Source organism: Salvelinus alpinus, chromosome 31 (genome assembly GCF_045679555.1).
Source record: "Salvelinus alpinus chromosome 31, SLU_Salpinus.1, whole genome shotgun sequence".
Lineage (NCBI taxonomy): Eukaryota > Metazoa > Chordata > Actinopteri > Salmoniformes > Salmonidae > Salvelinus > Salvelinus alpinus.
The window spans coordinates 10318589-10334102 of NC_092116.1; the positions used below are offsets into that span (position 1 = coordinate 10318589).

The window sequence follows — 15514 nt, forward strand, 5'->3', positions numbered from 1 at the left end:
TCCCTGGTTTACACTTGTCATTTGATAGCTGGAATTTTGTCCATATAAAGCTGTGGTTCACTGGCCCTATGGGAGGAAAGGCTAAATTCCGAATCAACCCCAACCCGCGCCGAGCCCATAACCCTACAAGCACCATTGTAGATCTGAAAGGATCAGATAGGTACAATATGTAAATTAGCCTATAATATAGTATACAGTTGTAAAAAAAAAAATCTGTTTTGCTGCACTTCCAAACGACAAGTCTTATAACAAAAAGCCTGTTTGTGTAATGTATTCAATTGATTCTTTATTCTAATGCTTGTATTGGATGGACTAAAAGCTCTTGAGTTGTAACACATGTAGTAAACAGGAGGACATTTTTCAAGTGTATTTTTTATTCACCCACCACACCAGAACATACAGTCTATCAACCCTCGTTCATAGATTTGTCAAAACATAAAATTACCCTAATCCTTTTCTCCCAGGTCTACTAGCCGGTCTGCTAGCAGGCATCCTACTTCAGATTCAATAAGCAATTTCGCCCTCCAGTGGCTAGGATAGGTAAATACTGTACGTGGGAGCTGGTTTCAATGCTTAGCCTGTCGCTGGCATGTGCAGCTCTCTGCCCTAGCATCTCTAAATTTCTGGATTATGACGTCATCCGTTTCACTCCTATACATCACGGTGAGAGATGACAGCTCCAGTGGAACACAGTTGGAGCTGAAATTGAAGGAAACGAAATATTACAACTACAGTGACGTAGTTGTAGGGTCGCAAAATTCCTGTAACAGAAATCCCGGTTGGAAGACTCCCAGAATCAGGAGAGAATATGCAGGAAATCAGGGATCCTCCATCCTGGATTTTCTGGAAAACCTGGGAATTTTGGTAAAGTTACCAGAATTTTGCAACCCTAATTACAACAATCCTGCAGAATAATATTGTCCTAATGGATATGAAACTATACAAAGTGGATGTCTATTCTGCTCTACAAAGGCAAAACGCAGTAATTACGCCAACAGTGAAACAGAAAAATTGCTTGAAAGTTTTTTTGCTAGCCAGCCAATTATGTTGTAGGTAGATAAGTGGTAATGCACTGATGTATCATGTTATTGTGAAGTAATTTTTATGCAGATCAACCATGACCACTGATTTGACCTTAAATATGGGTCATGCAAAGGCAAAGTGCAATATCTACAATCTAAATGTGTTTATTCAACTCTGTTGTTTTTCTGTTTGAAGGAAACAGCTTGAGAGTTCCAACTACATTCCAACTATACTTAATGGTGTTGTGTAGTTGTGTTTTCATGTATTGAATGTTGTTGTGGTAACCCACAAGCATTTTTTCGCCATGAGGTAAGGACTATTTCATCACACGGAACATTTATATTTTAAAAATATATATATCTACAATCTAAATGTGTTTATCCAATTTAATTGTTGTCTTTCTGTTTGACTTTGTATGGTCATTTATTTCATTTATGGGTCATAGGTCATGGTTGGTATGCATAAAAATGTCTTCCTAATAAGATGATACATCAGTGCGTTATCACTTATCTACCTACAATATATTGTATTTGTCTGGACAGCAAATAACTTTAAAGCCATTTTTTTCAGTTTCACTGTTTACGTGTTTACTGCTCTTTGTCTTTGCATGGCAGAGCGGGTAACTGCAGTCAAAACATGGTTAAACAAAGTAAAAGTGCAGTAACTTCCGTTACTGCTGTTTTCCTTGGTTTTTCCTTAGATTTTGTAGTTACTGCAAATTTCAAACTCCATTTTCTTTGAAACAGAACATAATAGAACCAGGACACTGTCACAAGATAAAACAGATACTACAACGCCTCATTTCAGTCTTAACAACATTTTGACTGAAAGTGTAGTTACTGTGTTTTGCCTTTGTAGGGCAGTATTGTCTACAAATAGCTACACAAAGGCTACTACAGTATCTGTAGTGCATACTGGATATCGAGTTCTCAACACATACCCATAGGCGGAAATCCCAGGGGGGACGGGGGGACACGACCCCCCCATCTTGGGAAAAATATGATTTGTCCCCCCCAATATATCACTGTAAACATAACTATGTAATTTCAATAATATTAATAATACGCAATGAAAGCACTTGTGCTGGTTATAGACACTTAATAGCGCGTTTTTAAGTTTCAAAAGATTGCGACCCCCGCCGCCCTTTGCCTCACAATGGTTTGATCCACTGCCAGTTCTTTAGCTGGCAAGGTAATAGAGGGTTCGTATCTACTGTCCGAAAGGGACATGTACGTAACTGACGTAAGGTTAATCCAGTCAATCCATCAACACATACCTATGTACTGATCTCTCCTCAGGTGACATTTTCCTTGGTCTAAATCCTTCTATGGACACTTCTGAATTCCCAATGTGGCAGGTACCTCTGAAATGGGATAACGCTCTGATTATAAATACATCAAAGGTTATGTATTGTATGATCACTTCACTACCCAGTCAGCGGGCAAAACTGACTGCAATGACATCATAGCTTGGGTAGTTAAGTCATAATTTACAGTGAGCTCCAAAAGTATTGGGACAGTGACACATTTTGTTATTATTTTGGCTCCAGCACTTTGGATTTAAAATGATACAATGACTATGAGGTTAAAGTGCATACTGTCCAATTTAATTTGAGGGTATTTTCATCCATATTGGTTGAACCGTTTAGAAACTACAGCACGTTTTGTACATAGTCCCCCATTTTAGGGGACCAAAAGTATTGGGACAAATTCACTTACGTGTATTAAAGTAGTACAACGTTAAGTATGATATTTGTGCTTCTGTCATTTTCTCACTCATCATTATTCACGATTCATTCTGAATTATCTGTAATCATGGTAGCAGCCACATTAATGTAGAAGAGTTAATAAGCATATTCTGTTGTTTTTTACAGTAAACGGGACTCCAAAATGACACAATACATTATTTACCATTAATTTCTATTGGGCACAAAATAATCTGAAACACAACCAAAACAAACAGCAAATGAATCCAACAAATGTGGAGAGTCACAGGCTAGAGTCACAGGTAGTCACTGTCTACCAGGAATAGGGAACCAAATATTTTACCTTTTATTACTTTAATAAACATATAAGTGAATTTGTCCCTATACTTTTGGAGCTCAATGTATATTTGTGTGACGTTCCCACCTGCAGAAGGTAGCATTGAACCCTGACGGCTGTAGGATCCAGTTTGCCAGATCGCCCTTGTTGAAGTCAACATAGCGGTGATAGAGCCGACACTGTGGGTCAGAGCTAGCATCAAAGCGGCGGCGCTTGTAGCCATTTCGTTTGGCCAGGAAGAGGCTCCTCCTCTCATGGCTCCTCGTGCTGCAGTGCTGGCGCTGTCTCCGCTCAGGCCGGAACCCATTGGTGGCAGCCGTCGTCTGGGGGCGAAGCGGCCTAGCCCGGTACACCACCAGCAGGGGCTCGCTGAGGGAGCCGCCCCCCAGGCAGTAGAGGCTCTGGGTCAGGGCCTCATGAAGCACCAGGCTCCCACTCTCGTCCGTGTAGCGCAGCTGGAAGCCCACCACGTCCAGAGGCATGGAGGAGAACATGAAGGGGGACACGTCGAACACATCATAGCCAGACGGGGGTAGCTGATCCAGGGTCAGGATCCTCTCCTCGAGGGGAGGGCTCACACTTAGGCCACTCGCCCCCCGGGTCAGGCTGTGCAGGGCCACCGTGACACTGAGGGGGTCGGGGTGGAGGGTCTTGCGGAGCAGGACGAGCTCAGCCACGGCCATAGAAGGCTTCAGGTGGGAGACGTTGAACCAGATCCATCCTGCAGGGGCATGCGGTGGGCCTGCTTGGTCCAAGGAACATAAAGAGAGACAATGTTAATCAATCTAGTTGATTGCATCCAAAGTTGGCCCACAGCACAGAACACACAAAACACAGGCATCAATGAATAACATCACATACACAACTTTCCTTGAACAACTATGGTATAATAAAGCTGATATTAGCTAACTGCAAGCTAGAATTGTTTTCAGGACTAACAGGAATTTCACTAGCTAATAAGACATTAAACATATTGTTCAAATTCCATATGAGGACCAATCAATGTCAGGAAAATATCTTATTTACGGTATAACGGTTTCAAGTTAGGCTCCTACCCAGAACACTCCGGAAACTCTGCACCAGTGTTCCATCAGAGCTTCCCAAGTCTCGGGCCTCTTGTGTGTCCAGAAGCTGATAGACCTGTCTCATGTAGGGGTGTGGTTTGGCCACATGGGGTGCAGACAGCTTATTGATGTGCAGCATCTCCAGAATGGCTTTGCCCAGCTCCTTATTCTCCTCGATGGCACCTTCCAGGTCATCTGTGAGCAATAAGCCCCAGGCACAATTCAACAGGAGAAGGAACAACATGGCTTGTAAGCACCTCAAACAGGAAACTCAACAATCAAACCTTGGATTCGGCGGTAGGCTAATCCACCTAAAAGGCCATTTTGAACCTTCGATAAAAAAACAAATCCAACTTCACAAACAGAATTTGGGGATGAGCCGATGTCTTATCGTCCTCTTGTCTGATCAAAGAATGGTGAGAAACGGTCAAGCCTCAATCTCATGCCCCAGAAGGACAGAAAGGACCGAAAGGCGGGTCACTCACTAATTGGGTTGTTAGAACTCCAGGAACCGTCAGAACTCTGTGAAAGCAATTAGGGATCACACAGAGAACCTCTGGAATGTCACACTCCATTTGACAAGCATCATTATAGTGACTGTTTCTGCAATGGGGGCTGAGTACAACATTGTTCCCCCGTTTGGTTTTGGAATTAAAAAGGGCTGCGATTTTCAGTTGCTGCTGATTTGAAAGTATGATCAAATTTTGGATACCGTATCATTTTATTCTAGAGACCGAATTATTTTTTGCAGCACAATGGGTTGCATAAATTGTCAGATATCCTAACCAGAATATAGTTTTAGTCCACCCTAAAAACTGTGGGAACGTTCCACAGAAAAGACAAGGCATTATTGTAAGGGTCAACAAGCACTTTACATGCGATGCCTCAATTGATGTTTTAAATGTTTAGACTTTTCCCTCGCTCCACAAAAGATAACAACCGTGAGAACAAAACCTGTTTGAAGAGATGCATGTTTTTTTTATTATTAAACATTAGAAAATACTTTACAGTTGGACAGGCAGTCGAGGCCCTCGTTGGGGCCTGTAAGGAGTCTAACCAAATCACATTTTTACGAACAGACTACCCAATCAATCAGTGAATGCATTTCCAAAAGTAACACATTACTCTCATTACTTATTTTACCTTACGTTTGTCATTAAATAAAAGTGTCAATAGAGGGAGCTAATTCACTGGACTCAGCCTGACAGAAGCAAATCATCAAGGTTCCCTGAACCTTAATTTGATTCAAAGATGCAGCTGTGCTCCATAGCTGTAGGGATGCTCTAACCTTACAGACAGACAAACATGTTCTATGTAATGATTCCACCCTTACGACTACCATTTAAAAAAAAATCTAAACCCCCCAAATCTGTGGTAGAAACATAATTTTTTTGGGGGGGGTGCCAACTAAAACTTCCTAAAGAAGTTAATAAAAAGCTTTAGTACCAGCTTGCTAACAAATCACTAATCTGTTTTATATTAACTGGCTGATGAAGGATTAATTTGGTGCCTCAGTGCTCTGGAGGTGGGTGTTGCCAGGCGGGGCGGAAAGGCTATCTGTTACTACCCTGTGTGTGTATGTGCATGCATGTGTGAGTGTGTGCGTGTGCACTCATCTATGTGTATATGTCAGCATCAGGAGTTAAAGCTGGTTCCACTTATGTACATCTTACACAAACTGCACGTCTTAATGGGCCTCAGAGAGCAACAAACAGTTTCTCAGGGACTGAGCTAGCTAAATAACTGTTTTGGCGCATACCCCCTTTTAGATTTGTCTTCTATTTTATTCAGTTCTAAACTTCCGGATACACGTAACAGATTTTCTGTTACAGTTTCTAGGAAGAATTTTTGAAAAGTTAGAGCTCATGTTATATGGAATAATACACTCTTAGAAAAAAGGGTTCCAAAAGGGTTCTTCGGCTGTCCACACAGGAGAACCATTTTTGGTTGTAGGTAGAACTATTTTTGGTTCCATGTAGAACCCTTTGTGGAAAGGGTTCTACATGGAACCCAAAATAGTTCTACCTGGAACCAAAAATAACCTTTTAGGTTCTAGATAGCACCTTTTTTATATAAGAGTATATAAGAGTCAGGGTTAGAAAAAGTGCGACTGGGCCTCCAGAGTGGCGCAGCGGTCTAAGGCACTGCATCGCAGTGCTAGAGGTGTTACTACAGACCTGGGTTCATTCCCGGGCTGTGCCACAATTTGCACAGCGTCATCTGGGTTAGGGGAGGGTTCGGCTGGTGGGGCTTTACTTGGCTCATTGCGCTCTAGTGACTTCTTGTGGTGGGCTGGGTGCCTGCTGAATGACCCCGGTTGCCAGATGAACGGTGTTTCCTCCTACACATTGGTGCGGCTGGCAGTTGCTAAGGAGCACGGTTAGGCGGGTCATGTTTCGGAGGACGCATGACTCCACCTTCGCCTCGCCGAGCCCGTTGCAGTGATGAGACAAGATTGAAAATTGGGGTAAAAGAAATAGTGCGATTGAATATAGGATATAAAGTATAATAAATATTTCTATATGGGTTAAATCATGGTGAGGGTCAGAGTGGGGGATATGGTGAACAGTAGATTACACAGTGTTTGGTTAATATCTGACACACAGGTGAAAGGTTATTCCAAACTAGGCTTTGGTGAAGTTGGGAGTCACTGTGACGAAGTGCATTGATGGATGCTTAGCTTGGAGTGAGGGTTGTGGCTAGAAAGTGATTTCAAACTCCCGAGATAGTTGGGACTAGGGAGAGTGTTCAGAATCCTTCAATTTTGATCAAAGTATTTCAGTGTTTCACAAAAATTTAGACGTTAATACTGTAGTTGTACATTTTCGGTGAAAATCATTACAATCACCGCACTTTAGCGCTCACCCTGATACTGGCTTATCCACTGGTCACAGATGTCATTTCAATGTACAGTACCAGTCAAAAGTTTAGACACACCTACTCATTCAAGGGTTTTTCTTTATTTTGACTATTTTCTACATTGTAGAATAATAGTGAAGACATCAAAACTATTAAATAACACATATGGAATCATGTAGTAACAAAAAAATATTAAACAAATCAAAATATATTTTATATTTGACATTCTTCAAATAGCCGCCCTTTGCCTTGTTGACAGCTTTGCACACTCTTGGCATTCTCTCAACCAGCTTCATGAGGTAGTCAACTGGAATGCATTTAATTTAACAGGTGTGCCTTGTTAAAAGTTAATTTGTGGATTTATTTTCCTTCTTAATGCGTTTGAGCCAATCAGTTGTGTTGTGACAAGGTAGGGTTGGTATATAGAAGATAGCCCTATTTGGTAAAAGACCAAATCCATATTTTGGCAAGAACAACTCAACTAAGCAAAATGAATCGACAGTCCATCATTACTTTAAGACATGAAGGTCATTCAATACGGAACATTTCAAGAACTTTGAAAGTTTCTTCCAATACCGTCGCAAAAACCATCAAGCGCTATGATGAAACTGGCTCTCATGAGAACCGCCACAGGCAAGGAAGACCCAGAGTTACCTTTGCTGCAGAGGATAACTTCATTAGAGTTAACTGCACCTCAGATTGCAGCCCAAATAAGTTCAAGTAACAGACACATCTCAACATTAACTGTTCAGAGGAGACTGCGTGAATCAGGCCTTCGTGGTCGAATTGCTGCAAAGAAACCACTACTAAAGGACACCAATAATAAGAAGAGACTTGCTTGGCCCAAGAAACACGAGCAATGGACATTAGACCGGTGGAAATCTGTCCTTTGGTCTGATGAGTCCAAATTTGAGATTTTTGGTTCAAACCGCCTTGTCTTTCTGAGACGCAGAGTAGGTGAACAGATGCTCTCCGCAAGTGTGGTTTCCACCGTAAAGCATGGAGGAGGAGGTGTGATGGTGTGGGGGTGCTTTGCTGGTGATACTGTTAGAATTCAAGGTACACTTAACCAGCATGGGTACCACAGCATTCTGCAGCGATACGCCATCCCATCTGGTTTGCGCTTAGTGGGACTATCAATTGCTTTTCAACAGGACAATGACCCAACACACCTCCAGGCTGTGTAAGGGCTATTTGACCAAGGAGAGTGATTGAGTGCTACATCAGATGACCTGGCCTCCACAATCACCTGACCTCAACCCAATTGAGATGGTTTGGGATGAGTTGGACCGCAGAGTGAAGGAAAAGCAGCCAACAAGTGCTCAGCAAACGTGGGAACTCCTTCAAGACTGTTGGAAAAGCATTCCAGGTGAAGCTGGTTGAGTGAATGCCAAGATTGTGCAAAGCTGTCATCAAGGCATAGGGTAGCTACTTTGAAGAATCTCAAATATAGAATATATTTGATTTGTTAAACACTTCTTTAGTTTCTACATAATTTCATATGTGTTATTTCATAGTTTTGATGTGTTCACTATGATTCTACAATGTAGAAAATAGTAAAAATAAAGAAAAACCCTTGAATGAGTAGGTGTGTCCAAACTTTTGACTGGTACTGTATAGTTTTGATTTACATTTGGTTGAGTTGTCAACTAACGTGAATTCAATGTGAAATCAACCAAAGATGTCACCATGTCATCCCTTACAAAAAAAGATTGCAGTTTTGAAACTGCATTAACTGCAGTCCCCTGTGGTATTTTGAATGCAGCAATTGCAGAATAACTGCAGTTATACTGCACTCTAACTGGAATATTTTTTCATAAAGGTTTGGATTTAGGTTAAAAGTTGGGTGACAAAAATACCAAATTCCCTTATGTTGATTCAACATCATCACATTTGTTGCTGTTGTTGTTTAGTAGGGAGAAAACATTTTGAAACATTTTGAATTGGGAGCTACAACCTGAACTTGTCCATTAAGAATGCACCTTTTTGTTTTTGGTTGAAAATCATTTTTGCTACGGTATGACCTATTGAACTCACCTGGTCTCAAGTCATACATTATTACTGTAGTGAGGAAGAACTGTAGTCGCTTGCTCATCTATCTGTATGGGCAAACAAGACAGTGGTTCAGAAAAAGCTTTCCAAACAGCCCAAGTGTTTTCCCTGCATGGAACACATTCTCAGGCGGCATCTGTGCATAGGTTAGGAGTAGGTTAGCCGACCTGCAAAGCAAGCTTTTAGAAGATTGGAGGTGTTGTTTCGTACTTCCAGATGTTATCATTGTTCTATAATTACGAAAGGCCACGAAAATAAACTTACGGGGGGGTAGTGAAAGAGGGAATGGGAGCAACACAAACACAGATAAACTAGAAAAATATACTCAAGAAGATGTTTTTCCAGCTTGGTTTTTGTGTGGTCATAATCAGATCTGAAATATTAGTCCACCTCAGCCCCACTCCCAGTATATAATTACAAAGATCTTAGTAGATAAACTACAAAATATGCTCAGAAGATGTTTTTCTTGCCTGTCTTTTTTTGTGTGTGTGTGGTGATAATCAGATGTGAAATATTATTCTCTCTCAGCCCACTCCTAGTATATAATGACAAAGGTCTTGGTCCAAGCACACAGCACTAGGAGCACTTAGAGGAACCCTTTGATCTGAGCTCTCAGTGTTTGTCTTTGGTTCTTTCCGCTCTGTTTAGTCTCTTACCTTTTTGGTCAGCCTTCTTCTTCTCAACCCCCCCCCCCCCCCCCCTCCCCGAACGCACGCACACGCACAGGCTTGTTTTCCCTCCCGTATTCCTCTCTCCTTTTTCTCTCTCTCTTCGTGGGGTGTGGATTGACATTTAGGAGTGAGCAAGGTTCTCTGTCAATTAGACAGTTGCTGTGGGAAGCAGAGAGGAGTGCATGAACAGAGGGAGCTCCTGGTGGGAAAGAGAGGGAGAAGGAGCTGTGAACTAATAAGGTAAGGGCATGTCAGTCAGTCTGTCTTGCTGTTGACTTTACTGGTTGGCAGTCAATACAGCTTTATTTGTATTTGTCCCCTTAAGGCAATCAGTATGTGGAGGAGTTTCGAAAAGTTGAAGAGATGTGAGTTTTCTTACTAAAAGACAAAGTTGTGATCTGTAGTGGTCTGGCTTGTCATTTAACGTTTTTATAGTGGGAAACATTTCAGGAAAAGAAAGGGAAGGGCAAGTTGTATAAAACAAACAAGGTTGGTCCACTGGATTTGTTATCAAGCCGGTCTCTGATCGGTTGTGTAAAGGAAGGATGGTATGTATGATGGTACTTCAAGCTACCAGGAGATCAGGAATGAGCCCCCCCCCCACACACACACACTTCTAAAAAACACACTCAAACCTTTCTAAAATAATGTGTTGTTTTCGTGAGAAAGCTGCCTCTTAAAGCAACAACAAATATCACAATAAAGTGGTTGTGCAAACCTAAAGTCAGTACATGAGTCTAGACTAGGGCATTAGTTGTTGGACTCAAGTCTTTCATGCGGTTCTCTTACTGCATGGTCCTCTTCAGACATGTTATTGTGTGCCCTAGTTAAGACAGAGAGACGGCTGTGAGTCTTCAGCAGTAGTACACTGTATGACCTTCACGTTCTTTACAATACAGTGAGCTTGAAATTTGACTGTTAAGTATGTTTTGCGTGTCACTTTTCCAGGAGTTCGTCACCGACCACTTACGCGAGTCATCTTGACTGAGCTCAGTAATTATATTGCAAATGTTCAAAGACACTCAAAAAATATCCTGAAGCATTTTAATGAAACGTGTTGGCAGTTTTGTTTCCGTTCTGTTTTTGAAGTCAAATATATGAAGACACATCATTCCTACATTTCCTCCCTTTGTATCAATCTCATGGACTGGGACTTAGTAAACTCCTCTCTCTTGTCATAAGAAGTCTGGGACACATCACAACTTGGCTGTTGGACGAATATGCTGGCTGGCTGACTGCCAAATACAGGACTCATTTTCTCTCTCTCTCTACTCTCTCTCTTTCTCTCTCTCTCTCTCTCTCTCGCTCTCTCCCTCTGACTCCTCTTTCTTTGGAAATTGCTGGCTGCTCAGGAGCCTGTCATTACGGAGATGAGACGCAGTGCAGTGGCGCTTGGCTGTTGAGCGGAGGCAGCTGATCACCAGGCATTCCCAGCTGTGGAGAAGACCCGCTTGTCAACGGGAAGCGCTACATTCCCATCTCTGCAAGACCCAAATTATACACTCAGTTGAACACTGAGAACTGGCCACGGAAGTGATAGTTTGTGTCAACTTGTCTTTGAAGAGGTACAGTGGTGATGACTTTGATCTTGGCGAGATTGATTCTCCGGAGTTCGGACGCCTGATTCTAAAGATATAGTAAATACAGCTTGGTTTTATACTAAACCAGTAAGGGATCTATTTGATAGTATGATTCCGTTTGACATCACGAGATCCCTCTAGATTGAAATAAACATACTGTAGCTACAGACATTCCACCTAAACGTTTGCCTCACAACCCATATCATGCAGCCCCTCTCCTCAATACGAATCCTGATTTTACAGTCAGGCCTGGTATGCTGTCCTGTATCCTCCCAATCTGACCCCCCACCAATCAGGTCCTGGAACTGTGTTGCGTCAGTGAGCATTCAGGAGGGCACAGGCCACCCACCTAGCATGCTCTGGGATATGTCAGTCGTAGGATCACATGACCAGTCCAAGTATCACATGACACAATTCAACTCACACAATCATGTAAACACAGACACATGCACGCACACAAGCACAAATATGAGTAAAACAGTCTCCTGCCCAATGTACAAATAAAAAAGCATGGGACAATTCTCATAACGACCTTACAGACCTCATTTCACAAATCAATGTCCATTCCCAGGTCTAATGACTTCTAACTGGCCTGGTACAGTTCTGCTTGGGAATAACCCTGTCCCATATCCAGCCTCCTGCAAAACATTACTGGATAAAATCACAGTTTATTTCAGAATGAATACCAGTTTCATTGATGAAAGCAGACACACATGAACCGATGCCAGGTCGTACTTCAGTTTCAGTTGGAAAAAAAGTCAATCTAATTTTGAGACCTTACGTTGGACTGACACAGAGCAGATGCCTGGGCTGTGCTATGACGGGCATAGAGAGCTGTGAGCTTGAGGTGATGACAGAGGGATTGCATCACACTCCTGGGGGACAGCGAAGTTCAACTCTTGGGGGCCAGGTCCAGGGCCATCCTGGATCTGATGCTTTGCAGACACACACCTGTATGTCTTAAACAGACTCATGGACATGTGTTTTCATTCTGGTTGGTATAGGATAACATTTTTATCCAAGCTCCTGGCCTATTTTTCTGTCCCAACAATTCAATTATTTAACTGTCTTCAACCGTAATTGACTGACTTTTATTAGGCCTCCATTATCTCACCGTTGTGCGACTGCTTTTTAGATAACGTCCCACTGTAAAAACACAACAGATTCCAACTGAGCTGCAAGTGAAGCAACCACCATAGCTGTCAAGCTCCTTCCTCAAACTATAATCACAAACAAAGAACAGGGGGAAAAAAGCTGCATGTTTCAGTTGGTTAAGAGGGTCACAGACCCAGTTGGAGTTGTACTGCAGTTAGAAGTTTGACAAATACATTTTTGTGTGACTGACACCAACAAAAAGCCATTCCACTCCATTATTATGTGTTTTTCTTAGCCCACACAGGCTCCTTTCAACACTGGTGCATTGAACATGCTCTAAACCTCCCTGTGAATGCCTCCAACCGAGGTTAACCTTATAATCAGAGTCAGGGTTGGTGAAAACGTGTCGCGTCTTGCTCTCAGTACAATGCCAGTGGTTTACGCTGCTGGTAAGATCATGTTCAATGAGTTTTGAGGGGTAAACAGTGTCAGAAATGTGTGAGAAGCTTACTTCAGATTGGTGTCTCTTCTTTTTTTTGTAAAGCCTCAATCCACTGGGCGCAGACATCAGTTCAACGTCTAGTTGTACATCAAGTACATCAAGGCGGTGACCCGTTCCTGTAGGTTCATGCTCTACAACATTCGCAGAGTACGACCCTGCCTCACGCAGGAAGCGGCGCAGGTCCTAATCCAGGCACTTGTCATCTCCCGTCTGGATTACTGCAACTCGCTGTTGGCTGGGCTCCCTGCCTGTGCCATTAAACCCCTACAACTCATCCAGAACGCCGCAGCCCGTCTGGTGTTCAACTTTCCCAAGTTCTCTCACGTCACCCCGCTCCTCCGCTCTCTCCACTGGCTTCCAGTTGAAGCTCGCATCCGCTACAAGACCATGGTGCTTGCCTACGGAGCTGTGAGGGGAACGGCACCTCCGTACCTTCAGGCTCTGATCAGGCCCTACACCCAAACAAGGGCACTGCGTTCATCCACCTCTGGCCTGCTCGCCTCCCTACCTCTGAGGAAGTACAGTTCCCGCTCAGCCCAGTCAAAACTGTTCGCTGCTCTGGCACCCCAATGGTGGAACAAACTCCCTCACGACGCCAGGTCAGCGGAGTCAATCACCACCTTCCGGAGACACCTGAAACCCCACCTCTTTAAGGAATACCTAGGATAGGATAAAGTAATCCTTCTAACCCCCCCCCCCTTAAAAGAGTTAGATGCACTATTGTAAAGTGGTTGTTCCACTGGATATCATAAGGTGAATGCACCAATTTGTAAGTCGCTCTGGATAAGAGCGTCTGCTAAATGACTTAAATGTAAATGTAAATGTAGTTTTGATTTATGTTTGGTTGAGTTGTGAATTCAACACGAAATCAACCAAAAATGTCACCCCGTCATTGGATTTAGGTTAAAAGTTGGGTGAAAAAAAAGGCGAAATCCCCTTACATTGATGACTTTTTGTAAATCCAATCAGTTTTCCACGTTGAGTCAATGTCATCGCATAGATATTTTTAGTTGAAATGACGTGGAAACAACGTTGATTCAACCAGTTTTTGCCCAGTGGGGGAAAGCACTTGAATACACAATACTATATTTATCCCTTTATTATCCACTGAATCCTTTTGAGTTGGTCTGTTGTTTAGAAAATACCATTGGCATTATTGGTCTGTTTGGTTTGGTGTCACATATATTTGGGTTCACTGGATGGACTTACAGTAGTGAAAGTCAGGTGAATAAGCTCTTCTTTGGCTTTAACCTACAGAAATATCAGTGAGCACTGCTTCACTGACCCAGTGAGCAGAAACAAGCTAGCGAAGTGAGCAAGATTGTCTTAACTGCACATTCCAGCTGGTGATTTGTGTGTTAATATGTAAGTGAGGGGGATGCCAGGTCTCGACATAAAGATGTTGGCTATGTGAATGTTGAGAGAAGACCAAAGTCCAGAGTAAAGAGAGTAGATCAAACTGTCTCAGAGAGATAGCAGCTAATCCACCACTGTCTCGCTCCCATCAGCATGTAAACACACAAGCACTATTCTCGGCACATAACAGGTGATATTTCACACCATTATCAATGCAGTGAAAATAAGTCCTCCCTAATCTCACATAGCTCTGATTCTCAGAGCTTTACCAGGGCTGTGTTCATTAGATCACACAACGGAAAACATTTCATGTTTTTAAACGTTTTGCAATGGAAAATGGAAATTAGCACAGTAGTCCCTCCATGTTTGTCACTTTTCTTCCGTTTAGTGCCGAATGAACAAAACCCAGGCCCAAGGAGTGATGTTTACCCTGCCGGGAGCCTCTCTTTGTGGGGATGCAGAATATAGGGGCTGGGGCAGATGGTTGGAGTGGGCGGTTAGTGATGGGAAAGGTCCCTGGTGTTAAGCTGTGACTTTAATTTGGCCCTTTCCCCCTTTACAAATAGAGCCTAATCCTTTCCCTGTTAGGAATCTCCTTGGACAACCGGGCCATATTCATTAGGCACCAAATAGAAGCAAATGGTCTAAAAAACAGTGAGGGGTTGTCCAATAAGAAGCGCTCATTTCCGTTTTACATTACAAAATGTTTTTCAATGTTTTCTGTTGCATGCCCTAATGAATACCACCCAGTATTGGAGAGGCTCCCCTTACAGGACACAGGAAATGGCCCTTAGGGAACATCTGAGGAATCTGACTTCTTGGTCCGACCGTTTCGAGTTGAGGCCCTTTTTTTACGAAGCAAACTGGGTCTTTTAATTGTTTATAGATTGAGCTCTGACAAAAGCCAATGCACTCAGGGAAAGTGCACGCCTCCAGGAAACTGAGTTTCTCACAGTTTCAAAGGCATTACCCTAACATGTGATATATAGTTCCTTAGCCTTGGTGCCAGCTTGAAAAATTAGTTTGGGTCCCAAATCTGTTTGTGCTATAGTATCTTGCCAACTCCTACTGCACAAACATATCCGGGACCAGACCAAGACAGATCCATCCCCATCAGCACAGTAAATAGCCCTTTGAGTTGGCCCTGGCACTAATTCTTATTAGCTCTGGCACCAAGAAGGCTGCAGATTGGAGGGCAAGCCGTGGCTGTCCTGGGTTGGGCTGGGAGGTGGACCAGTGTGCTGTAGCCCCAGGCAGCAGAACACTTTGC

At 42.8% G+C, this 15514-nt stretch overlaps 2 protein-coding genes across 6 annotated transcripts in view; one reads left to right on the forward strand and one right to left on the reverse strand.

Annotated features, from left to right (window-relative positions):
• Nucleotides 1-386: 386 nt before the first annotated feature.
• LOC139561708 (bone morphogenetic protein 4) lies at nucleotides 387-9094 on the reverse strand. 2 transcript variants are annotated; one of them, XM_071378961.1, is made up of 5 exons: nucleotides 9026-9094; nucleotides 4121-4324; nucleotides 3153-3807; nucleotides 2300-2386; nucleotides 387-699 (listed from the first exon to the last, which is right to left on the reverse strand). In XM_071378961.1, the coding sequence occupies exons 1-5, from the start codon at nucleotides 9081-9083 to the stop codon at nucleotides 567-569; spliced, it is 1137 nt and encodes a 378-aa protein (XP_071235062.1). In that variant the 5' UTR covers nucleotides 9084-9094; the 3' UTR covers nucleotides 387-566. The 2 variants fall into 2 exon arrangements, with proteins under 2 accessions (XP_071235062.1, XP_071235063.1); XM_071378962.1 differs by lacking the exon at nucleotides 9026-9094 and having other exon boundaries at nucleotides 4121-4517.
• A 691-nt stretch (nucleotides 9095-9785) lies between these two features.
• The window catches only part of frem1a (Fras1 related extracellular matrix 1a), a 30390-nt gene continuing 24661 nt past the window's right edge, over nucleotides 9786-15514 (forward strand). The window contains exons 1-2 of one of the 4 annotated variants that reach the window (XM_071378144.1): nucleotides 9807-9951; nucleotides 11064-11276. The gene's annotated coding sequence lies outside the window, so the exon portion shown is untranslated. Of the gene's footprint in view, nucleotides 9952-11063; nucleotides 11277-15514 lie in introns of all 4 variants that reach the window. The other 3 variants (XR_011672084.1, XM_071378145.1, XM_071378143.1) reach the window with 3 other exon arrangements.

Coding starts and splice junctions, on each gene's coding strand:
- LOC139561708 (XM_071378961.1), bottom strand. CDS start 9,083: ATGAGCAAGCGACTACAGTTCTTCCTCACTACAGTAATAATGTATGAC. Junction 4,325..9,025: donor AATGTATGACTTGAGACCAG/GTGAGTTCAATA, acceptor TATTGCTCACAG/ATGACCTGGAAGGTGCCATC. Junction 2,387..3,152: donor TTCAATGCTACCTTCTGCAG/GTGGGAACGTCA, acceptor ATCCCATTTCAG/AGGTACCTGCCACATTGGGA.